We start from the raw sequence: 26,704 nt of genomic DNA, 5'->3' as shown, positions 1-26,704 counted from the left end.
TTCAGCATTAGTCTTCAGAATTAGATCTGAAAATCAATACTGCTCTCATATTTGTATGGTAAATGTTAAGCAATTGCTGGCTTGCTTAGCTCAGCATAAAGACTGGAAACAAGCAAGTAGATCTGTTTGTGGATGAACAGTACTACAGGTCACAAATATTTTATGACACACCCTTTAAACGGTCGGAGTTTGGTTATGTTTATGCACCAAAACTACTTGGTTAATTTTAGGAAAAGATCATAGGTAAGTTTAAAATAGGTATGTTAATCCAGGAAGTTATCTCAGGGGGTGTGTCGTGTAGTGAAGTGGGGGAACAGGCAGCCTGGGTCTGTCCATCTGGAGTGTTGTTGTCACCACAAGGTTGCCAGTCAATGAGGGCAGAGTGCAAGAAGGACCCAAAATGTCAAGCTATTCCTCAAACCATATTTTATTTGTTAACTATACCATATTTGCCATGCACAGATTTTAAAAACACTGAAGATAAAGAAAAAACAACATTGTCACCGTATGTGATCCAGAGTTTTGCAGAATCTTCCCATATTCCTTGTTTGATGTGCAGTTCGATTGGATGAATGCTGCATTGACGTGCCAGCTACGTTTCTGTGCCGTTATCCATAATTGCCAATTGCTGCAACAGCTGGTAACTTATTTCCATATGAGCAACCAGCAAATTCACCCACTCGATCCCTTGTGCCCAGTCTATTAGTCCTTCCAAGTTTCATCATCGTAATTAAAATATTCACCATCTCTTATTATATAACTCTCTATAACTCTTAGGGAACTCCTCATAAAATGCTAAAAGGCTTACAGACTGTAAATGCCTTACATAAATCTATTGGCATTCATTCTTTATTCATTGAGCAAGGACACAGTCTTTTTGAAGATGTTCCAAAGGTTAAAAAGGTAAGATTGTGAATGGTGCAGCAGACAGAGAGAAACCTCTTGTCTCTTTGTTCTGTGCTAATGCTCACGGCAGCATATTTTTCATTTTTTAAAAGAAAGGCATGTGGATGGTGGCACTGCAATTCAGAAAGTCTTCCACAATCTCTTAATCCTCTTCTATCTGTCTTTTTTTCATGCCTTTCTCACTGTCTTTGATTCCTTTTCTTCCTTCCTCTCTTTATCTCTGTACAGAAATCCCACGTGCCGTACCGTGACAGCAAAATGACTCGCATCTTACAAGACTCGCTGGGCGGGAACTGTCGCACCACCATGTTCATCTGTTGCTCTCCCTCCAGTTACAATGAAGCAGAGACCAAATCCACCTTGATGTTTGGCCAACGGTAACTTGCTTCCCTGCTAAGTAGCCATGGGCTGCTGCACAGTGCAGCGCAACACACATCTCTGTCTCGCTCAGCTGCAGCTGTTTTAATGTTGCGCTCAACTCAGATATGCTGCTCACATATTACTGCCTCCAACTTTGCTTTTGACCACCAGGACCCTGCTTAAGAGGCAGGGTATGTGTTGTAATTGGGTTTTTGATCGTGCTGGGATTGCTTAAAGAGCATCTTTTCTAATCTTAAGGGTTTTAAGATTAAGCTGCATGGAAGCAGAGATTTGGTTTGCTTGCCATCTTTTCACTCCTGTTGCTCACTGTCAACTCAAAGAAACCCACAGATGGTAAGAAAAGATCCCAAAAAAAGCCTTCCTATGCATCTGTTTCCCCTACCAGTGAATTCTTTGAATAGAGACTGATATGCGAGTTGGTTGAAATAAATAATGTATGACTAAGCAAAGGGAGTGACAGAATCCAAAGCAGACATCTGAATTTTACTGAGCAGAAAACTTGGTCTCTTATCTCTTTTTGTCAGCCACAGTAGCTGTTGAACGCCAAGATTAATCTCTTCTTTTAAAATCAATATCACAACAAAAATAGTGTAACATGACATTAAACAAATTTATGTCACTCTTTATTTGAATATTTCAGTGTTATCAACAAATCAAGTAACAATATTTCAGAAAAAGGTCCACAGACTTACAGGTTTAAGCGAAAGAAAGAAAAAGTTACTGATATTCAGTGCCTAGGTTTGGATTCATCTTATGGTTTTTGTTACTATTAAAAATATAAATTCTGTGGTTGGATGGTTTGGGTACATAGTGTACAGATACAGTACATAAATGCAGTACATAAATTAGCCATTACCACTTTGCACAACATTAATTTTACTGCCACCTGATGTTTGATTATCAGCCCTATCCAAATAAAGTGTTATCTAAATTCTGATGTGATGAGGCAACTTTAGATAAGGCTGTTTGTCTTGCTAATATCATGGAATAAACGAATAGGGACAACAGTGTTTTCTCACTGGAGTGTGAAATTAAGTGATAGCCACTGATGTGAAAATCACAGCCGGAGCCGAGTGCTGCAGCTGTAGCATCGTGAATATTTCAGCTCTGTGACGCCACATATTTGCGTCATAATTGAGTAATAATTTATAACCACATACAGTACTCTGTCCTCTTATGAACTGTATGATCGCTATATTTTGATGTGAATATGTTTCAAGAGGTCAGAAGTATTTTTTTACATTTTGAATTCTTGCCTCGGTATACCTCCCCCTCCCTACATGCACCATCAAACACAGTTGGCAGAAACCCAATTTGCATACCAATTAATGAGATGCAAGCCCATTTTCATTGAGCAGCCAGGGCTGAAATACCCTTGTTGACAGTTCCTCTATTCTCTGCTGTTCTCTCATACTTTTTTCCCCCTCTTTTCTGTATCTCCTCCTCTCACTCGCCTACTCTCACACTGCCTACTTCCTTTTTTCTCTTTTGTGCTCTTTCTCTATTTCTCCCTGCATCCCGCCAATTAGAGCCAAGACCATTAGAAATACTGTATCAGTGAACCTGGAGCTCACAGCAGAGCAGTGGAAGAAGAAGTACGAAAAGGAGAAGGAGAAGAACAGGTCAATGAAGGAGACTGTTCAAAGACTGGAGGCTGAGCTCAACCGCTGGAGGAACGGTAATACTCACACTGTTATCACACTGGCTGCTCACAGAACCACAGAATATCTAAATCTTCTTTCAGGGAAGAGCTGTGAAAATTGTTGCCCAGACATTTTGACAGTATCACAACATTTTGTATTTAATGTCTGAATAATAATAAGTTTGTAAGTTTGTATGTGTGTGTGTGTGTGTGTGTGTGTGTGTGTGTGTGTGTGTGTGTGTGTGTGTGTGTGTGTGTGTGTGTGTGTGGTCGGCCAACCACTTTGGTCCAGACTGAAATATCTCATCTTCTATTGGATGAAAACCCAGAGGATGAATTCTAATGACTCTGGTGATCCCCTGACTTTTCATCAAACACCATTCAGTTGACATTTCAACTGAATGGTAAGTGAATTGTCTTGACAACTACTGGGTGCGTTGCTATAAAATTTTGCATAGACATTCATATTCCCCACAGGATGTATACTAATAACTCATTTCATCAAGCGTCTAATTGATCGTTTAATTTCATCAATATTTTGGTCTCTGCAAAACTAATGATCTTACAACTTATTCCCATCATCCTGAGGTGCAGTTTGTGCTTATTGCAAATGAGCAAATATTAGCATGCTAACTAAATGAACATAGAAAACATAGTAAACATTATACCAACTTGGAATCAGCATGTTAGCATTGTCACTGTGAATATGTTAGCATGCTGAGTTAGCGTTTTGCTCAAAGCACAATTGTGTCAAGGTATAGCCTCACAGAGCCTCACAGAGTTACTAGTATGGTAAGAGATCAGGCTCCTAGACAGTAAAAAATTAGAGGCATTGTGTTTGCAGCTTGTGCTGCAGAGCCCTGAGAGTCAAGTCCAGCTACCTGGTCCCTTATAGAAAAATATCTACACTATATCTCCTTGTTCCACTCCCTTTTCATGCATGGAAGAGGACTGACTCACAGGAATGAAAATTTTACCAGCCTGCAGACATTATTTTTCAGTAAGTGCAGATTTAACCTCATTTGATATCATCTGAATACATGCCAGTAGAGATGGGGTGGGGGAGAGCAGCCACACAGACTTTCTGGACTTGAGCCCAAAACACTTAAAAATCCCTTTTTGGCTTTTTCTATTTCGTATTATTCAGACTTTTACACTTTGTATAATTGGATTCCCCTCACATTGTGCTGAAGGTAAGAAACGCTGGAGGCTTTATGTTTTATGAATCCTTATGTATTAGTAATCCTCACAGTGACAACGGCTAATCACATCTACAGAAAAGTCATAACTTACACTGATCCTCTCCCCTGTCAGCACACACACACCTGTGTCAGTGCACACAAAAAACACAAGCACATGAAGCACTGCACACACACACACACACTCCTAATTAGACACACACAGACATACACACATTTCTAAGCATCCTCTCCTGCTGGACTGTCGGTCAATTCAAATGTCAGGGCTCTCAGTGGTAGTGATCAGGTTGACATTCAAGCTGTGTAATGAATCCTGTTCAATGTTTTTCTTGAAGATCATTCCCTCAGTGCTTGACCTGAATTTTAAAAATGCTGTAACACATCTTTATTGAACACCTATCAGTGAAAATGATTCCTTTTATTGCATCATCCCTCTCAGTAACTTTCATTCTCCTTCACACACACACACACACACACACACACACACACACACACACACACACACACACACACACACACACACACACACACACACAATCTCTCCCTCCACTCTCTTCCGCTCTCACAATTTAGTGCTTTTAATTTCCTAATGGATCATCTTGACAACATAGTTGCCCCCATTCCCCCCTCACTGCTCCCTATATTGTTGCCCACCACAGGCTAGGAACTCCCTGAGACGAATGCTGTTGACCTCCATCTTGTACCACATTATCTGACTCTTTAGTCAAGGATGGCCCAAAGACATGAACAGCTGTCTCCTACAGTAAATTCCACCACATCGCCTCCCTCTGTGGTGTAGAGCGGGGATCTCTTACGGTGTGCAATCACGTGTTTTTAGGTCTTTGTCGCATTTGACCATGTGGCTGTTTTTATTGATTGGCGCACCTCCAACAACTGGACAAGAAGATGTAATCAGTGAAAGGTGTCAGGTAGCTGTATTGTATCAACAATGGATTACTTTGACCTTGTCTTAAAGGGGCAAACTACTAAATTTTCCCAATTCATCCTGATTAACGGTTCAGTTATCAAGGGAAAAAACAAGGATGGGGAGCCAGTGAATGCTTGAAAAATTGTACGTACAGGCACATGAAGAACACAGAAAAGGGTGTTGACTGGCAGCTGTTAAAGCCTAGCCCTCAGCATCAAGAGGTTAATACTGATGTGTCTTTAGAAATAGGGAAAAAGCAGAAAGTGGCTTGATATACTGCATCAACCCTGTCTCTTAGAAATTATATTTATATATAACTATTTGCAACAACAAATACCATTTGGCTAAAAATTCAACGTATGTTCATTGACAATGTATTTCATTCTTTTGCTGCTAAAATATCAGATTTTGCAATACAATATTCACTCACAGGGACAACAGCAGTATGAAACATTTTTATGGTTGTGTTCGGGCATTCATAGCACATTAAAGAATTGGGAAAGATTGTGATCTTGTTTAATATAGACAAAGTCCACAGTGACTTCAGACACAGCATGTTTATTAACATTTAATTTTATTACCACAATCTTTCCCTAACTACCCAACCATAACCCAAGCTTTGGTGCCTAAACCTAACCACATACTTTGTGTCCTTTGGCAAAACAAAAATGTGATTAAACAGGGTTGGTATGTCTAATGTAAATGTATTGAATATGTCAATTATATTAGAGGATCATACTCTTTATCAATAACCTATCCATCCCCCTGTTGTGTTGCATGTATGGTTTTGTGCTTTGAAGTAGTTTTTGCACCACCTCCTGCTACTCTATCCCGGGGGACACGTCAGCGTAAACCTCTTGATGCTGCCGGAGGTAAAGCATCAAGCCAGTAAATCGTTACAATCCAGAGTAGCAGTCAGTCTAAGACTTTTTCTGTGTTCTTAGTGCCATTAAGTGGCTGTACTTGTGCTTAATTAGCATACTGAATGTTCTCACTTTTCTGCTTTCAACAGCCTTTTTCTTTGTGAAAAATTGGACGAGTCTGAGCCAAAGCCAGACACAAGACAACCGAGAAGTCAGTGTTATATAGGTCTGGTAATTTGTATGCTGTGGGGTGTTGAGATGGTAAAAAGGAAGCTCATTTATAACAGAAATATCTCACACCTGAGATGTAAATGTATTCATGAGTAAGGAAAGGACATACACCGAGATTAACCCACTAATCCCTGTTTATGCATTAATCCATAGAGGGGGATTTGCCAGAGATAAGAGGAACACATTTACAAAAAAATATAATATTTTGTCCCTTGTGTTTAGGTGAGGGTGTTGTGTTAGAGCATCTGAGCCCGGGATCGGAGGAAGTCCCCCTGGTGCCGCCTGAATCTGAGGTGCCAATTCTTGACATCTGCAGCCCCTGCAGCCCTTGTTCCCTTGCCTCCTCCATTGTGGTTCACATCTCTGAGGAGGAGCGACAGAAGTATGAGGAGGAGATCCGCAAGCTTTACAAACAATTGGATGATAAGGTGATGAAAAGATGCAGCACAAGGCCTGTTTATATGCATGAATGTAGAGATTTTTTTTAATGGTATGTACACATGAATACAAAGAGAATATCATACATGTATTATTCATGTTAATGAATTCAGGATCAGACACATAGTGGTGACTAATCTAGCAACTATTAGGAATAGATGCCATTGGGAAATAGTAATGTTCTACACTGAAAAGCATTAAAGCTTTAATTTATTTAACACATCATCACGTGTATGCTGTGCTCCATAGGGCTGTAATGTAAGTTTTTATCATCAGATATTACATTGAATAGGCAGAACCAGTTGTGTGTCAATTCACAGGACAGTTTGTATTCCCCGTACAATGCATATGTGAATAAATATAACATATAACCCTTTTAACGTTTTCACACATGCAGACAGTGCAGTTGCACATATTCTGATGGGCAATCCATGGGGATGCATACATTTTATTTTTTCTCTACTTTATATGGTATACCAGCTATAGCATCCTGATGTAGGATATTCTGTGTTACATGCTGAGTTTATTTATACACAGGACATGTTTTCTCTTACACGCAGAGTTTTAACATTTAGAGAGCTTTATTTTTCCATTATGGCATGCATTATCAGTTGACCACAGACCATCAAATATAAATACATTAAATAATAACTGCTGTTAGAGCAGTAATTTATCATACCCTTCTTGATATACTTGTTTATGGTTATACAGTATTAATGATTTCTCTCAAATAAGTATTGAAACTACTGCACATCTTTCATTTATACAGGTAAGTGCAAATGTATAGTTGTGACTGAACATGATACCCAAAGTAAACAAGATAGCACAATCTGTACTGTATCAGTGTGTGTAATACATCGCACTGTAAATGAACTGTTTCTATTCAACGTGTCTCTTTGTCACTGAAGGATGATGAGATCAACCACCAGAGCCAGATGGTTGAGAAACTGAAGGAGCAGATGCTCGACCAGGAGGAGGTAAAAGACTTCAGTTTTACATCTTTTCATCAGTTTGGTTCAACGGCCCACAGTAGACAGCACCTGCAAATGTGGCACTCATAAGCACACTTTGAATAGAACTCAGCCATGAGAGGTTTATTATCTTGCCCTTGAGATGAATGAGGGAAAGAAAAACACCAGAAAGCACTTGAAGAACATACAGCATTATTGTTGGCTCATGAGCGTATTTGTGTGTTAATAGCATTTTAAATTAGAATAGGTTTCAGTTGCTGCTTAGACACAATTGACTGGAAGGAATCGTCAATACAGAGATTGATGAAGCACTGAAGCATGTAGGCTGACATTGTAACACTGTAGCTGAAAAACAAACAAACTCTTTAATGATCTGATATGTGATTTAAAATGCTGTGGAAGAGCATGACTCCACCATCTCTATCAATTTAGAGACTGTTTATGAAGTAGAAAAGGGTTTACGGCCCTTTTCTCACACAAATCTACAGTAAACGGGTCTGCCTGTATATGCTACTTGTTAGAAGTACAGAAATTACAAGATTCCATTAAAAGGTAATTAAGAAGAGTATTTACAGCATGTATTAATAACAGTAGCTAAACCAGTGGGCCAAACAGCCTGAACCAAGCTTTAGGATGTAGTACACAGCCAAGTAAAAGACTTCACATTCAGTTCATTCATAACCCAAAATGGGCCTGCTGTGAGTTGGGCTGACATGATGGTAACTACCAACAACCCCAGCTTGTGTAAAGTAACATGATTTTACACACATTTAGACAAACAGAATATGTGTGCTACAGTGCAAACACACCGGCACCCTGGGTAGAGCAACATCTACATTTAATGACACCCATCCAGTAAAATGACCCACAGTGGGCTGCAGCAGTGCACATGCAAGCAAACACCTCGGTGGCAGAGTAATATCAGCTCTTATAGTGGCAAGTGATAGTCTATGAATATAAAAATGAATATTTAAAATATGTTTCATCTGCTAAATTACACCTATATTGTGTAACAGGGTTTGTACACCTGCTTCTGTATTAATAGCAAGAGAACAAGATAAACCCCATCATTTCTTTATTGCTGTACACAGCAGATCTGCCTTGTGAATAACAATGAAGCTGCTGATTGTTGTACACAACGCTCCTATACAATTGTCTTTCTCAGCTCTTTTTTTAAACCAGATCTCTTTTTATTTAGTTTTAATTAAAATTATTAAAATTTTTGTGTCCCTCAGCTTTTGGCATCATCCAGGGGTGACAGTGAGAAGGTGCAGTCAGAGCTCGGCAGGCTGCAGACAGAGAATGAATCTGCTAAAGCCGAGGTGAAGGAAGTTCTCCAGGCCCTGGAGGAGCTGGCAGTCAACTATGACCAGAAGAGCCTAGAGGTAGAGGAGAAGAGCGTGCAGAACAAGCTGCTGGCTGAAGAGCTCGCAAAGAAAATGGTGGGTTTGGCTTCATGGAGGCTCAGTTTCATACCATAAAGTTGAATGTACGCTGCAGATAAAATTTGCCGAACAGGGGAGAAGACAAAGAATGATGAAGAGAACTGAAAAAGACAAGGAGGCAGCGACAGAGACTGATGGGTACATAATCGTCCTAGCATTAGCAAAAACTGATAAAGACATGGACATAATGTGGTGTGATATATATAAAGTAGGAAGTCACATTTAGGAAAAAGACAGAAAAAACGCATTCGTAGATATAAAAAATCATCCATCTAAGTCCCTGTCCTTCAAGAAAATAAACAACTACTGGTTCAAATTGCGCAGTCACTGAATTCAATCATGGCTGGTTGTTTTGCACTCTGACCACAAATAAACACTAGAAAATATTAAAACCTGCAGCTAACAAGAGCACAAGCTTGACTTTTCTTGATTAAGGTCAGTATTCAATCTCATAAATTCCGTTGACTGAAACAATGAATAGCTTGTTTAAGGTTGTGGTTGAGGGCAGTTTTGGCATTCTAAAAGACTAATTTGTAGTTATTTCAATCTGGTATAATTTATCTGCAAAGCCTGGGAAATTAAATTATTAATGATATTCTGCTTTTATTAAAAACTGTTTATTTCATTACCATTTTTGAGAAGGCGTTGAAAAGCCTTGAAAACTGCATTTTCAATTAGTGATGGTCTGAAGATGTTTTATTTTAAGTCATTAGGGCTGAAATGCCCTGAAATCCTTAGTATGAGTGTTGGGATCCTACATAAACGAAACGAAAAGTTTTTTCTGTTTTTCTTTAGTTATTTAACATGAAAGATTTCTGTAAATTTTCACTGGTTTGAAGAAGAAAGTGATGTCATGTGTATCGATACATCAATCAGAGTTTAGAAACATTTGAATGAGAAACTGAGGACAGTCATTTTCAATCAAACCACAGCAACACAGTCCTGATGAAGCAGATTAAAAAGTCAAAAAGTCAAGTAGAGATAACAACAAAAGAAAAACCATCGGCAGAGTCCTTAATAAAGTTATTGTGACTGACTCAGTAGACGGAGTGGACCATTATTCACCTTCTTAAAACCTCTTCAATATTTCATGCACCACTTTACAATCTGCCACGGTGTCCTGCCCTCCCCCTTTGTCTTTCTCAGAAGCTGGTCCAGAAATTGATGAAAGGATTTGACAATATAACCACTCACTGCACAGTTTAGTCAGCTAAAGCCAGCTGAAACCTCTCTCTGTTCCTCAATCATTTCACTTAGCTCACAGTCTCTGTGGCCTCTTCAGTATGTTCTGGCCTGACCTCTCACCTGACTCAAAATCCTCTCAGGACCTCGGATGTGAAACTGAATACAAGAAACCATACAGTAATCTAATAAAAAATCCCATTAATTCAGCTTCTCAGGGCCTTTTCCAGCTTTATCCCCACTGACTCTTTATTACCAGTTCTCCACTCACTGCATCCCAGCTGTTATGCTAATGTGCAGTGTTGTGGCTTTTTAAAATTTTCCATATAGAAATGGGGCAGCATTGACCTAGAAAAATCGTGCAATGGAGTACATTCATCACTGTATTCACCCCACCGTCTCCTCAGCTGTCTTCATCTCTGCTTTCAGTGGGAACCTCAGTCTTCTTCTGCAGGAGGCCATGTCATCGCTCACTGTCACTGCCATTCATCGGCTCCTTTAAACACCTTCTTTCATCCATCCGTCCACTTAAGCCCCTTTCTATCATTATGATGAACTCCATTCATCATTCAACCAAACATCACTTCTCTTCAGAATCTCTTCATAAATCTTTCTTTAACTAAACATTTTTCTTTAACCTCACCTCTCCTTTTTACTTATTCATAAATGAATCAATTTCAGTTCATTATTTATTGCAAAAGTTAATGTTTTGACACGGGAAGTGACCTGGAAAATGATCACATGGCCTAAAGTTAATGAAGTAGATGAAGATGGAGAGGAGTAAATGTTACTGTATTTAAGAAGGTGGTTAATGGTGCCTTTACGTGACTGATGATCCATAGGGCCAATATCCTAGAATGCGCCATTAAAAAAGAGCTCAAGTACATTATTTATATGACAATAGATGATCTACTTAGTATGAAATGAAACACTGTGTGTAGCACCACCAGTATAGGAAAAGACTTAAGCCAGAAAAGATTATGAAATGAATACATTTGTGTTGCTAATGGTCACACTTAACTAAACCAAAACAAGGTTGTAGCTACTGTATGATTGAGGACATCAAGGTCATTCCTCAATTATTATAGTAAAAAAATATATAATTTCTTTGTTTCCTATTTCTTGGCAAAAAATATTACTGAATAAAAAAAATAAAATAGGGATTTATAATTTCTCCATCAGGACTTTATCCTGGCATTTTGGAGAAACCATCTCTACTAATTGAAATGTTTGATTTGTTGCACTAGGGTCATTTGGGCTTATGATCTTTAAAATCCTGGCTATGGCGCTAACCAACAAAAGGAGTTTTCTAGGTCTAAATTTAGGCATCGTTTTCCAATAAGAAATAAATTCTTTCCAAGGTAGACAAAGTGCACCACCCTTCCTTCACTTTATTTCATCAGACCTGTAGAGTATCGATTGAATCCAAATTGTTTAATTGTACTGAAGTCGTTGGGGCTACAGCGTTGTATAGTCACAGCCTGCTGTACAAAATGGAAGGATAAAGGAGAAGGATAAAGAAAGCTCCATCAGTCACTTCCCCAGATCCTTTCATCCAGCGCCAATGCCATCAACCCCTATCCCGGTAGTTTATTGATTTGTAATTTAGTGGCCATTATGTTTTGCTGTTTGGATTTCTTGGATGAGAATGAGGTCAGGGGTTAAAATGTGTCTCGCAGCTGTGTGTGCTCTCAGGTTAAAGGACTCTAAATCCTCCCTCTCTCAATCCTCTGCTATACAATTTTCTTGTGATTATTCAGCTGTTATTTCCCATCTCCCCTCTTCTGGGTTTTCTCTCTTGCTCATCTCACACAACAACACCTCTCTCATTCTGCTCTTTGCCCTCGTTTCACTCCTCTCCTCCCACAGGCTCACCTCATGGCTTTAGAGGCGGAGCTGTCCCGTATCCAGGAAGTGAGCAGCCACCAAAGGAAACGCATCGCTGAGATTCTCAATGGGCTGATGAGGGACCTGAGTGAGTTCAGCACCATCGTTGGAAACAGAGACATCAAGCTGGTGAGTGGGACGCACAGTGCAGGTTTGGAGACACTGTATTCACTTACCAGGGATGTTTTGAAATAAACAGACTTGTGATAAAACAGGAGAAACTAATATAATATATATATATATCTGTGACAAAAAAAATTAAGTTTAATAAAAGTTTTGAATATTTAACTTCTAAACATTGGAATCCCCATATTCTCCAACAGTCAAAGTTACAAGAAACATTTAACTTTTGGGGCATAATTGATGCAGTTTGCTTCAAAACCACCCTCCTCTTTTTAAACTCATAGCACACAGATGTCATACACTGGGATCGGCACATCCTGTTCTTTCCAATGAGCACGCCATGTCTGTGGATAGATGTTCTTACATATTTTTAAAATCATATTAAAAAGACGCTACTTCAGATCTTCTCTCCATGGTGCAGATGGTGCTATAAATAATATCATGTTTAAAAGGCTCAGCGTGTAACTCACAGTTTACTGACTGACTCCTTGACACTTCCTGCTTACATCACCACAAAATCCATTATTAATTTGTAAGTGATTACAAATTGTTGTGAGGCTAATCTTGTCAAAATATTGATATCTAGGTTAATGAACCGAACACACCCACCAACCTGAGTCAGTAACACTCTCGAGCACTGCGATTGAGACTAGTTACTAGTTAGAAAGCCAACAGAGAAGTCATTATACGTAGCTAAGAGTAATGGATAAAGCGTTTAAGTGTCCAGTTTATGCCACCAAATTGTGTTAATGTAAATATTTTTAATTATATAATTAATAGTGTTAAAATAAACTATTTTTACAGATCAAAATTCCTTTTCAAATGAACACATGACGAGTGGTGTTGCTGATGGGATGCTGGTAGAGCTGTGGGTGTGGGTGCTCCAAAGCTTCACTAAAGCTTTTATCACACAGTGAAATATAAAAACAAGAGACAGAGTGGAAAATTCAAAATGTCTCTTGCATAATTTTATACAAATTTCTCTCTAATTTAACCTGACATATTTGGCATCTGTGACAATTGACAAATCCTTAATACAATTGTCTGTGTGATTATGGTTGATGATCCAGTGGAAAAGCCATTTATTATATAATAGATATTCAGCAAACTATATGTATGCACCTGAGGACAGGTTATAGGCATATCCACATATATTTGCTGTAATATTTAGATTTAATTTGATATGTGAGTATATTTTCAATCCTGCACTGCTATTTCAGAGCATTTGAGTCACAGCATCTCCTAAATGATGCTGTGAACCAAATGGATGTTCAAATAAAATGGCAGTCAGTTTCTAAGATGCCTCCTTTCCTCTTTAACTTCCCAGCTGTCTTTAAATCGTCCCCACTCAATCTTAACCAAACTAGTATTTTAACTCTCTCTTCTCCTCTTTGTCTCCAGCCCATGGAGATTACTGGTGTGATCGAGGAGGAGTTCACAGTGGCTCGCCTCTACATCAGCAAGATAAAGTCAGAGGTGAAGTCGATGGTGAAGCGCTGCCGCCACCTGGAAAACCTTCAGACGGAGTGTCACCGCAAGATGGAGGAGACAGGCAGAGAGCTGTCCTCATGTCACCTCCTCGTTTCACAGGTGAGGGACGGATACAAGCATTGGAGGAACTATTTGAAAACATCTGCTGTCGGAATAAAGTTAGTTAATCTGTCAATCAAGTGGGAAATGTTGGTGCTGATGTGGAAAAATCAGGACACCTCCCAATATCAATTATCACTAAAAACAGTTGAGTGACATTTCGAGCATGCTGCTCTTCATCAGAGTAATTAACATCACACAAAGGCCTACGTAAGTATGTATGATGTTAATTACTCTGATGAGGAGCAGCGTGCTCGAAATGTCACTCAACTGTTTGTGGCAGTGACACAGTTTTTGCAGCCGAAGCCTTTAGCGTGCAAACTGTCCCGATTCTGTAAGGATTGCATGTTTTGTATTCTTTTTTTCGATATGATTGATTGAGTCATGTTGTGAGTTTTAATATTTTTTGTATTTAATGAAATTCCCTAATCAACAAAGATCATAAATATTCAACTTAGATCATACATATCCACACTGAGTAAAAAGTACATTTTATCTTTGTCGTAAAGTGTTCTCTTGCATAGAGGTCCTTTGCTCATCAGTATACTTTCTGCATCTGAGACATTATGTTCTGACTTTCAGCATGAGGCAAAGATACGCTCTCTAACAGACTACATGCAGAATGTGGAGCTGAAGAAGAGACACCTGGAGGACAGCTATGACTCTCTGAGCGAGGAGCTGGCCCAACTCCAAGCTCAAGGTAGACTAATGCAACATTTTATGATTAAAAAACAAAAAAAATCATCATATTTGAAGTACAACAGTAGCCTCCTCAATAATGCAATCAACAAACAAGACTAAAAGTCTACGGCCAGTGTAATGGTTCTGCTATAGTTCACGGAGCTAACTAACATTCTCACAATGACTTTGTTAACATGCTGGTGTTTAGCAGGTACATCATGTTCACCATCTTAGTTTAGTGTGTTACTATGCTAACATTTGCTAATGAGCACTAAACACAATGTAACTAACTAAAGTCAGCTAACATGTTCACAGTGACAATGCTAACATGCTGATGTTAAGCAGGTATAATGTTAATAATTTTCATCATCTTAGTTCTTAGTTAGCCATAGCTGAGGGTGACAACCAGATTATTCGTTTTGCAGGTATTTAATCATAAACCAAAGCACTGGGCAAATTTATAAGGGATCACAAAAGTAAGAATGAGAATCGATCTAATAGTCGTGGAGAGAATTCACTTAAAACCACAAATGTCGACCTTATAACACAGTCAGTAGAATCATTGCCTTTGAACCATGATACAAAATGTCATCCAATAGTTGGTGAGATATTTCAGTCTGGACAAAAGTGATGGACCAACAGACCAATATTGCGATCCATATAGCCAAGTGTGTGTTACTAAAACGACAGACAATATCAGTGTACTACTTATACTTAGAAATATTGAAACACACAGACAGCTTGAGAATTCAGCACCTTGGTGAAAGTGCATGAATCAAGCTTACGAGGTTAAATCTAACAATCTAGCCAAACCTGAGGTTCAAGGATCGATATTGCATAAACGTGGTGCAGTACATATAAAAAAAGGTTCTGTATTTGTAATAAAAGTGTATTTGCCCCAGGCTCAGGTTGAGATATTTTACCTACGTGACCAAAATTACAAACCAGGAGCAAAGAGTTTAACATTTATTCAGACTCTAAGGTGAAGGAGGAAACTATCAATATGGTCAGACAAGCCAAACAATAAGCGTATGGTTGAAAAATCCGGCAAAATACAGGGCTCCAATAGAAAATCCAATCAACCATGTCACAAAACAGCAAGCAAAACAGATCTTTGCTCAATAAATACTGCAGGTTTAAACTGAGAATATTTGTCCAACAGAAGCACAAGTTATTAAAATGACATTGTGCTGCAGGGATTGAAATGATAAGTAATGATTTCCTAAGTGCTGTGTGACATTCTTACTCACTGCACAGTTAAGGACAATATTTAAATTCATCTACATCGTAAACATTGCCAAACTGCTGACTTGAGATGCCAAAGTCAAATATAAGGTGAATATTCTGACACAGTCAAATAAAATCATGTCAGGATAGAGGAAAACATAAAAAAGACAACACATCTGTCAGTGCATCTCAGCTCCACTAGAACTAGAACTGAGAGGTAGTGCCTCCTTGCTTAAAACAATTTTATTAGCTTCAATGGATAGTTTCAGTCAGCGCCAGGGGCCTTTCTATCCTGTCAAGAAAAAGAAAAACAAGGGGTAAACACTGATGAACAGCTTAGGCTCCAAAACATTTCACAGCACCAGCACGAAGAGATTAATGGTACATTTGAAATTTGTGCGCGGTCCACCTAACTGCAGATACTCCCAGGACGCTGACACAATTCACAAATCAGGCCAAAAGCAATGTAAGTCATTCCTCCTGAGGAGTCCCATAGAACTGCATGAAATAACCGGTGGATTTAAGGGCAGGTAAATCAATTTTGCCTTTACTCCACACCAGAGCCAGGCGGTCCTAGAGTCATTACAGAAGTAGATAAATACAAAGTGCTGCAGGTCATGTCGCTCTCATAGTCTGGTGTGAGGTAGAGGGCTCGGTAATTTCATCATCAGACACCAGGCACAGCAGTGTGTTAACAAAAGATCAGATCAGCGTGACACAATAGCTGTCATTTTCAATAATAGATATTATTACACCCCGGGCACGACTTACATCACGCTGACCTCACTGTCAACATCAAGCGGTAGTACTGCTGTGCTGTCAAAGTCAGGTCAGTCTCACCTCTTTCATCTACATCACCGTGTTACTTTCTTTTGTCTTCCTGCTTTCCTCTTCCTCTTCTTTCTTCTCTCTCTTTGTCTTGGTTTCTCTCACTGGATTTCTCTTTCTGTCTTTTCTCCTAATTTTTTTGTGTGTGTGTGTGTGTGTGTGTGTGTGTGTGTGTGTGTGTTTCAGAGAGCATGTCACAGATGACCAGGGGGGAAAATCACACATCTGTCCAGGATTCCTGTGATATAAAGGTAATCATGACTAGTGTTATGACCTTTTATCACACCACTTCAGCACTCAGCTAACTGCAGATCTGCGTGTGTGTGATATGGTTGTCTCATAGATATATAATAGAACTAGACACCTGATGCCTATTCAGTCCAATAAAAATTGCTTGCCTGGCACATTTGCCAAAAAAGTTTCCTAGTTCTGCAATGCAGTAGTAGTGTGTCTTCTCACTTGGCCCATAGATTTTACATTGTGATGACATTTCAGGTTTTAAATTGATTTTCTCAGCTCTAGTTAACCTCGATGGATCAAAAATTAATAATAGAAAGGGTCGTAGTAGACCTTGTTTGCAGTTTGAAGTGTCTTGTGACGTCTGTTTTATAATGGTGAGCTGTGGGGGAAAAAAATGTTTTGGGCTGCAGGTAGCCACTGGGCAAAATTGGAAGCAGTGCTGAGCGGCACTGCTGTATCCAGTTCTATTATATATGCATGGTTTGTCTGCGACTGCTTCCATTAGTGTGCATTCATGTGTCAGTGTACTGTGTCTGAGCTTGTACATTAGGATCACGAGTGGAAGTGGTTTTGCATGTAAACCAGGGCTGCAAAAGTTATTTTCATTATGCTTTAGATTCATCTGACAGCTTACTTGTCTGTACAGTACATATAATGCTAGAGTCAGCAGCTAGTTAGCTTAGCTTAGCATAACCACTGCAAACAGTTAGCCTGGCTCTGTCCAAAGGTAACAAAATTGTAGCATGAAAATGATATGTTGCTATTCTACTGCTGGTTACCTAACAACTGGTCCCAGACAAGAGATTAACTAACACTGCCCGTAAAATGGAAATGTATCATTTTTATACTACAATGTTGCTACAGATTGATCAAGAAAGATGTCAAGTGAGTTTCAGAGGTACTGGTAGACATATTTTGTTACCTTTAGACAGAGCTAGGCTAACTCTCTCCCCCTGTTTCCAGTCTTTATGCTAAGCTAAGCTTACTAGCTCTACGTAAATATGTATTGTATAGTCATGAGAGTGGTATACATGTTCTCATCTACCCCATAATGTAAGAAACTTGTGAAAAATGCCTATTACAGTTGCGAGTTGTGATCACTTCAATTAACAGTCAAACAGTCCAAATTCAAATATATTCAATTTACAATAGCAAATGTTTCGCATTTTCCTTGATAAATGACTTAATCAATATATAATTCCAGCACTAATTTGCTCTTGGGCCTTTGTTATCTCCAAGTTCCCATCACATACAGTACACACAGCAAAATAAAGAGGGTAGTTTCATTATATTTTGCACAGGGATCCAGAAACAAACCAGTATACTGGAATGTTACCAGGCCTCAGGTTTTCTGTATGTCTTTTAGATTATAGCAATTTAATTTAGGAAAATGCACCATGTGAGAAAAAATATAATCTAAACTGATAAAGGTGTCCCTTTATAGATAGGGTTGCAAGATTATAACAATGCAGGATAGAGCTGATATTGGACTTTAGTGATGCAAATCCCCAAACAAATTTACAAGTAATCAAATTACTTGTTTTTGTCAGTTTTTGAGGCCCCTGGAGGTCTGGGGCCGCGGGGCAGTTGCTCACTTTGCCTTCCAACCTTACAGCAAACATGCAACACATGTAGTTTTCAGCTCCTAAACACTCCTGCACGGCTGGAAGTATGTGTTTGTTTGTTTATTATCTGCCTGTATTTCTGCACATGTTCACAAGAGTTTTTTTTTGGCATGTCAGTGTGTTTGTGTGTGACACGCTCCAGTTCCATTAGCCATGTCCCCAATTGTACACAGCGGCAGTGTGCTGTGTGTACCAATGCCCATGTGGCCCTCTATGTCCACATGTGCACTGGTGTGTGTAATTGTATTCTCTCTTGTTATTTAGTCATTTTGTTTTCCTTTTGTTCCCACCCCTTGGTACCGTTTCTCTCCTCTCACTCATTATATATGTATGTCTCTCACCCCCTCTTGTTGCCCATACCTCAGAGGGCTCTAGAGCAGCAGATGGAGTCACACCGTGAGGCGCACAGCAAACAGCTTGGCCGCCTGCGAGACGAGATCAATGAGAAGCAGAAGATCATCGACGACTTAACTGAGTCAGTTTTTGATTATAATTCTTCTTATCTAACATACTAAATAAGGATTTCTTGATCAAGAGTCCACTTTAGAAATGTGTAACTTGTGTAGGAGTATAAAAAGAAAAGTGCAGGAGTATTTTAAGATATCAATTATAAAGAAAATAAAAAAGTGTCATGGAAAAGGCATATTTCCTTCTACCTTTGAGACTGGTCTGTGTGGCACTATACAGTGCAGGTCACATGGTTCCAGAAGCAGACAGCTTACCCTCTGTGTCAGCTGTCTGTGGGCTCAAATCTGAAATTCAGTTCTACCCTCATAAGCAGTGTGGAAATGCTAAAATTGGGGATATACAGTCCCCAATTTAGTTCTCAAAAAAAGTCTAAGCCCTAGCTGCAATTCAATATGTGTGGGTGGTGGACATGGTGAGGAAACTGCAGCGTGAGAGGACTTTAGAGTCAAACTGCTGATAAACCACAATGTGAGGAGCAACTGGGCTGGTTCGGGCTCCTTGAAAAGATGCCCCCCGCAGGTGCCATGTTTAGAAAATGTCCTGTACCAAGTATGACCGTCTGGGAGCAGACTGTAGGGCAAGCCTTCTTGAGGGACTAAAGTACACTCCCCAGCTGGCCTGGGAGTGACTGGTGACACCCAAGGAGCAGCTGCAGAGAATTATGAATGGCTGCTTTGCTTGTCCTGCTGGCATAGCCTGATTTGGATAAGCAGCTTGAAAATGGATGGATGGATGGATGGATGGGTGTCAGTGAGGTAGAAAGCATCCGAAATAGGAGCAGAGTGGGCCTTTAGATCCTTGAAGCAGAGTAGGAAAAGCGGCTATAAATAATACATTCTTTGAGATTCAAAAAGAGCAAAAAATTGTTTCTATTTAGGGTTCACACAGCGGCATGGTGTGCCCTGTTTTGCCATATTTCTTTTTTAAATCAGCATGTATTGGTATCCTAATGACCTTGCGCCACTAATGTACCCCTCTGATCAGCCAATCTTAGGAAAATTTTAATCCTAACCCTGCATGCACAAATGGTCCCTCCTCATCATTTTGGCTCCGAAAGTCGCTTTGAAAGTCTGTGCACGCCACTGAGCTCGATCTTTACTCCTCAGACTCAGGAAATAAGAATTTATTCTTTTGTCTGTGACATTGAGGCGGCTGTACTGACCAAAAAAAAAAAAACATCACAATACAAGTATCCTATTAGTCATTTTTACCAATTTCAAAACTTTTTATAAACCTCTCTGGTGTCCTGTAATATGTCTTGTCCAGTAGCTGAAGATGTATTTGTAAAATTCTAAGATGAAGTTAAATTATCCTTCCTAGTATCTATTTCCATATTTCCAATATTTTGCATTTATCTACTGAATGCCATTGTTCATCTTTCCAGTTGTAACCAGAAGCAGCATCTGGAGTTGAAGCAACTGCATTGTGACTTTGAACGTCTCAAGTGCCAAGAGCATCACAAGAGCCGGCAGCTGGAGGAACTGACGTGAGTTTTTGCTTTACTGTCCTGGCCGGCTTTCAAACACTTCACCATATGGAGACCTGGGGGCGAGCTGCCTCTTTTGATTCACGTCTTCCATTTCTCTCTGTTATTTGTCTTCCTTTTGTCTATTTATTTTACTCTCGCTCCTCAGCTCTGACTGCCTTCTATTTACAGTATGTGTCTTTCTATGTGGTGTATTTCAGTCATACAGTCTGAGAGTAAATTACCTGGAAGCTAACCGTTTTAACCCACTCTTTGCCTCTTTTTTCTTTCTTTCTGTGTAACTCTATTTGCATCTTCATTATGGAGTTTTGAGATAAGGTAGCAGCTGGTTGCTAATAGGCCTCTTTCTGCACTGACCTTTGCAGCATATTGCATCAGATTGGCAGATGGGTAACAGCCCACGAGTGGGGCAGCCGGTCCATGCTGCGTTTGTTCTTTATTCATGAATTATTCTGTCAAGAATGTGGTCCTCATGCGGTAAAGCGATTTCATTTTGAATTTTCTCTCTCTATGTATGTATCTATTTGTCTGTCTATAGATTTCTTCATGAGCGCCATGAGCAGTCAAAGCAGGACCTCAAAGGGCTGGAAGAGACTGTTGTAAGCCATTATTTGCTGTCACGATTCACTTGGCTCCCTCAGAGGCAACTGATCCACTAAATACTCTCTAACTGCTTTAACTGCACTATTTCCTCTCTCTCTCTCTCTCTCTCTCTCTCTCTCTCTCTCTCTCTCTCTCTCTCTCTCTCTCTCTCTCTCTCTCTCTCTCCCTTCATACCGAAGGCTCGTGAGCTCCACACCCTGCACAACCTCCGCAAGCTTTTTGTTCAAGACCTCACCACTCGAGTTAGAAAAGTAAGACGGACGCATCTTAACTATAAAAAACAAATTACAGTATTTGCAACGGCAGTGCTAAAAGATCTCCACTGTATCTGTCAACAGAGTGCAGGGATGGACCCTGACGATAGCGGCGGATATATCACCCAGAAACAGAAGATTTCCTTTCTTGAAAACAACCTGGACCAGCTTACAAAAGTTCACAAGCAGGTAACAAGAACAGACAGATATAAAACTATAAATTATAGTAAAGGAGACAGATTTTTTCTGTCACCCATTGCTTTAAAAATTAGAACCGCAGTAAGGCAGAAATGTCTCAGCTGGATAGAACATGAGAGGAGGACAAAAAGAGCAAGTCAAATTAAAATACAGAGCAGTGTGTGCTGTTTGTCATTGCTCTCCTATGGGCAAAAGTAATGCTAGCACCATCAATCATCTCACTACAGTAACTTCACATGAAAGTCTCCTTGAAAACAGAGCAGCAGGAGGTGTTAAACCACGCTGCCCTCAGGGAAAGGAAGGCGCACAGCATAAAACAGTAAAACTCACAATTGATAAACACAAATGAATTTGTCATGCAGGTGCACACAAACACACTGAGTCTTTCTCCTCTCTGTAGCTGACACGCACAAGCTCTCAAGTGCAACCTTGCGCTCAAAAAACTTCACATCTTTCTTTAATATTCCTAAATGGACTACAGAAGTGGACAAAGTGTTGATGTGCTAAACGTTCTGCAGACTGGCACATACACTCAGGCTGGCAGATTGGTGAGAGCTGCACTGCAGCAGTCTGTCAGGCAGAAAACCAATCCTAAAGTGGCTGCTGCGAGACTCCATCCCATCCACCACCTGCTGATACTGTGGGAATGGAAGATGAAAGTCATGGTCATAAATCAGCGAACTCCCAGGAGAAAGTGATAAGGCTCCCAAAGACAGACAGTGGACAGTGCACTGGGGATTTACGTTTCTCTGCCCCTCTACATATATAGTAATGTCTGCCTGTCTATCCATCTATCTGCACACACACACACACACACACACATACACACACACACACACACACACACACACACACACACACACACACACACACAACACAACTGTCCAGAGTTCTCTTATAACATCACTTACCCCCTGTGGGAATGAGGCCCCCATTTTTTTGTTTTTTCCTTAAAATGACACCAAACAATAAATAGTGCTGCCAAGCCTCCAGCAGTTCTATTGAATTCTATTGAGTCCCTTTCCTGCTTTGCCTGTGAGATAACTCTGCCCTGTTTGCTAAACCCTCAGGTCTTGTACTTAGTGTCTCTGCAGGGTGTGGATTAGTTTGCATGATCACGTAGCTGCAGACTCTCAGTGTTTAAGTTGCTCAGCTATTGGATTTTCACGTTTAACTTTCCCACTAAGAAACATTACGTGAGCGGCAATTTAAAATCAATAAATCTTTGCTTGGATTTTGCCTCATGAGTATAATCATAAACAAACAAGACCATTATCTAGAAGCAACCATGTCGTGTTTTATATTATGTGGCATGGGATTGGCTTTTGTCATGTTTTCTTTAGTATTAATACTTTACCCAAACCATACTTTTTTTTACTCCTTTGTGGAGATAAGACTTTTTTATTATGTAGTCAGACTTTTTTTTGGTTGGTCAAAACATGGATGAAAAAACATTCAAAGAAGGGAATCATTTTATTTTTTTATCATATTAGCTCAGTTCAGGCTTTATTGTCTGAGAATAAATGTACCAATCAATATTTTTTGATAGCAAAAGATGCAGCAATGCAATTGGGTAAAACATCCTCTGCTGCACTTCTCACCAACTGTCAACTAATAGCGGGTGTTTTCTGTTCTCTGGCCTAATGAGCCCATTATGAAACCGCTGCACTAGAAAAGTTACTTGGAAAAGCATCACACAGTTTTGATTTATGATTATGAAGAGTTTTCAAACTGTATTTTAAATTTTTTACAAGAGAAAGGATTTCAATGATCAAGACTAACGTGGGGCACCCGGATAGCTCACCTGGTGGAGCTGGGGCTGAGTCCTTGCTGCAGTGGGCCATGGTTTCGACTCTGACCTTTGGCACTTCGCTGCATGTCGTCCCCCCCTTTCCTGTCACCCTTCAGCTGTCACTATTAATCAAAGGCAATAAAGAATAACTGGTTGGTTCGTCAAACGTAGTACACAGTCCCTCCCTTCAGCTTGTCAATGGGACCTCCCAAAGAGTGGATGAGACAGTCTTGATTGCAACTCTGAACAGTTAATCAACATTAATTACCTTTGTTTGTGTTGCCAGCTAAAAGCAAAAAAACCCACATTAGTTTTGTGAAATGCCCTTGTGCTAGTTATATAAACTGCTGTAAGTAGTTAATAATAGCTTGTTCAGGTGAGTTAGCCCTCACTCTGAACTTGTCAGGAGAGTTTCCTCAACATAAAAGGCAGTAACCTGTCTTTGCCTTCAGACATTTTCCCATCAGATCACACTTGGCACTCCTCTGTTCCACCTCGCTGCACCTATTTGGTTCTAACTGACAGAAGTGTTCCAGTTCAAACCAAGAAGGTTATGTGGTCACTTTGCTACTCCTATTGTTGTATACTATACTCATTGTTGTACTCTTCTTGGCAGATACCTCACTCCACAACAGGACGATGCTGCTGAAAGTCGTCAAACAAATTAGAAAAAAATAAAATCACATTTACATTCTTGTTCTTCTTCAAAGGAAAAAAATGGTGAAACATAATTTCCAGATCTCAAAATGGTACATATAACAATGTGAAAGGGACACAAGTTCTTCATGAATTGTATTCAGAAAATGGTTATCCTTGACAGAAAAAGAAGGAAAAAAAGAAAAATAAATCCCTGTTTATATGACACAAAGTGTTGTATGGTCATTGACATGTTCAGTCAAGCCCTAGGTATACTATATGTTTTCTTGTGTGTGTGTGTGTGACAGCTGGTGCGTGACAATGCAGATCTTCGCTGTGAGCTTCCAAAACTGGAGAAACGTCTTCGGTCTACAGCTGAGCGAGTTAAGGCGCTGGAGGGCGCCCTGAAGGAGGCGAAGGAAGGAGCCATGAAGGACCGCCACCGCTACCAGCAGGAAGTGGAGCGCATCAAAGATGTGATGAGGACTCGCAATCCGTTTCGCCGGCCACATGCTGCACAGATAGGTAACACATGCACCTCGCTCACAGATTCAGCTATATCAAAATAATAAACAGCCATCAGCAGTGATCTACACACAACTTTATATGGTTGCATGTGTCATTTTAACAAAAGCTGTGTAATTGGATGGTACGTAGGGAGGGATTCATTTCATCCATACATTCAATATTCCAGTGGTTTTATTACATTACTGTTTAGGACATTAATTGCTTTCTTGTAATTCTGGCATTTCAGACCACAGTAAAATCACACACACACAACTATTTTCATGTCTATAAAAACCCTTCCATAAAATTTTATATAGTCATATTGCAGTTTTTCTGAATTCCTTAAGTATGTTTTTTTTAGTAATAAACAATAAGTGCAATCACCATAGTAATTTATTCTGTGCAGCGTAACACCTGCAAAAATCCAAAGCCAAAGTTAAGTAAATCCATCAACCAGTGCGTTTCAGTTTCCCTTGAAAAATCCACTGGAATTCTGTTACTACCGAATTTTACTGTTCTGTCTAATGTATAATTTCCACTGCAGCCGAGTGAATGATGACCCATCAAAACTCATACCATACACCCCCAGTTTCAACAAAGCAGCGGCAATATTAAAGGATTATACATTACATTATAGCAGGAGGAACATTAAAGAAGAAGTAGTAGAATAAAGACAAATGTCTCAATATACTGCTAAGATTCATGTAAATTATTAAAGGAGCTATTCTACAAAGCATACAACGTAAAATGTGAATCCTCTCCACCGCTTGGATTGCTAGTGTAAACATTCTTGTCTATACCATTCCTGTTTCTTATCTGACATTTGCCCTTACAATGTGAGAAAAATATTTCGGCACGGTGCAACCATCCCTTTTATGTCCCTGCTGTGTGATTTCCTCACAGGTGACATCCATGGTTGGATTTGCTTCCCTCATGCTCCATCATCTGTCATCTCCTTCTTTCCCCTTACCAGAACATTCATACAACTCCTCCTCACGCATGAGCGAGCTGCAAGACAGGTTTTCGACACCAATCTTGTTCCATATTCAGGAACTGGAAGTAGCAGAGACTCAGGTTCCCCACTGTGGAACACATGTTCGAGAATTTGTTAGAAACTAAAATCATGATAGTTGCCATAAATGATGACATTATTTATGGTCAGACCAAAATGCTAAGAATTTATTCAACTTTAATTATACTTGAATAGTTAAGAGGCTGGGATATTTTTCATGCAAGGATTTACATGCTCTTTCTGAGAGAAATACAATTTATTGGAAAAGCAGTACAATCCATTTTTATCACAAAGACTCACTTCATAGCTGTGGCAAATGAAGATAATTGCGCTTTGAATTCTGTGTGAAAGAAATGAGATGCAAATGCTGCTGTGAGAAAATGAGTTATTGATTTGAAAGCGTTTCCAGAATAATGATTTTCATTTGATGATCATACCAAAGCTACTGATATATGTCTGTGTATATTAAACCAAAATCGCATTTAGTCATCCTTTTTTGTTTTCTAAGAAGAATGTAAACATATTTTTTATCATTAAAGGAACAAAAAAGATCTGGCGAAATATCAAAAATGCTCCTTTTCATCTCAACCAGTTGGAGAGGTATCTCAGTGTTACATCATAGTGAAAAAGAGACAAAGTAAACAAACTTGAGCTGCAGCTTACGTGTCATGGAGAGATGTCGTGTTGTTAGTGGTATTGAAGAATGAAGGTCCACACTAGCACCTCAGGTCCGTTTTACATGCTGTTTAATGTGCTGTAGCTGAGCAGCAAACTGACGTCAGCAGCGCACCTTCTCCCTGTGAATGTTTGTTTCGGTTGCTCATTCGACAAGGCAAGGTACAGGACAAGACGCGTGTTTAGGTTTGTCAGTTAGATAAGGGGGAGACTTTAATAGGAAAGTTAATGGGGGTTGTTGTTCAAAGTCTGTGGCTCTTGTGTTGTTTAGCTGCTGTCTGGCTCAGTGTGACCGTCTGCTCTGCCAGTGATAGAACGCTGACATTACGGCTTTATATAAAATTCGATTGGTTGTATTGAAACAAGGTCTCTATCTACATAGTCCCTGGTATTCCATCAAATTTATACAAAATAACCTTTATGAAGCCAAAATATACAACATAAAAATTGATGATTGTTCTCAAAGGAGAACACAGGACAAGCACTTTACAGAGCATGTATGCTGTAACAGAAAAAAAGGCTACTGGACTTTAATATATTCTAGGTATTCCAGTCACATTACAAATGTATTATTTTGTGCTACAGACGCCAGTGTAACACTATCCCTTGAGGGCAAAATAAATATGTTTTTGTCTTTTCTGGATGAATGGATCAATTCATACATCAATTGTGTTTTCTCACTGACA

The 26,704-nt window shown here is 39.5% G+C and overlaps 1 protein-coding gene and 1 long non-coding RNA gene across 5 annotated transcripts in view; one reads left to right on the top strand and one right to left on the bottom strand.

Moving 5' to 3' along the window:
• kif5ab (kinesin family member 5A, b) overlaps positions 1–26,704 on the top strand; it is a 63,976-nt gene that overhangs the window by 27,381 nt on the left and 9,891 nt on the right. For all 4 annotated transcript variants that reach the window (XM_051414287.1, XM_051414285.1, XM_051414286.1 and 1 more), the window contains exons 10-24: positions 1,135–1,283; positions 2,817–2,965; positions 6,373–6,578; positions 7,497–7,565; positions 8,795–9,001; positions 12,056–12,202; positions 13,598–13,786; positions 14,369–14,486; positions 16,709–16,773; positions 18,753–18,862; positions 20,240–20,341; positions 20,880–20,940; positions 21,124–21,195; positions 21,283–21,387; positions 24,133–24,349. In XM_051414287.1, coding sequence (XP_051270247.1) covers positions 1,135–1,283; positions 2,817–2,965; positions 6,373–6,578; positions 7,497–7,565; positions 8,795–9,001; positions 12,056–12,202; positions 13,598–13,786; positions 14,369–14,486; positions 16,709–16,773; positions 18,753–18,862; positions 20,240–20,341; positions 20,880–20,940; positions 21,124–21,195; positions 21,283–21,387; positions 24,133–24,349 — 1,966 coding nt within the window. The remainder of the gene's footprint in view (positions 1–1,134; positions 1,284–2,816; positions 2,966–6,372; positions 6,579–7,496; positions 7,566–8,794; positions 9,002–12,055; positions 12,203–13,597; positions 13,787–14,368; positions 14,487–16,708; positions 16,774–18,752; positions 18,863–20,239; positions 20,342–20,879; positions 20,941–21,123; positions 21,196–21,282; positions 21,388–24,132; positions 24,350–26,704) is intronic.
• LOC127371499 (uncharacterized) lies at positions 24,707–26,694 on the bottom strand. Its single transcript, XR_007886414.1, has 3 exons — positions 26,007–26,694; positions 25,644–25,683; positions 24,707–25,413 (listed from the first exon to the last, which is right to left on the bottom strand). It is a non-coding gene; the product is annotated as an uncharacterized LOC127371499 (long non-coding RNA).

The sequence above is a fragment of the Dicentrarchus labrax genome, unplaced genomic scaffold (assembly GCF_905237075.1).
Source record: "Dicentrarchus labrax unplaced genomic scaffold, dlabrax2021, whole genome shotgun sequence".
Lineage (NCBI taxonomy): Eukaryota > Metazoa > Chordata > Actinopteri > Moronidae > Dicentrarchus > Dicentrarchus labrax.
This window is presented reverse-complemented; position numbering and strand designations above follow the sequence as displayed.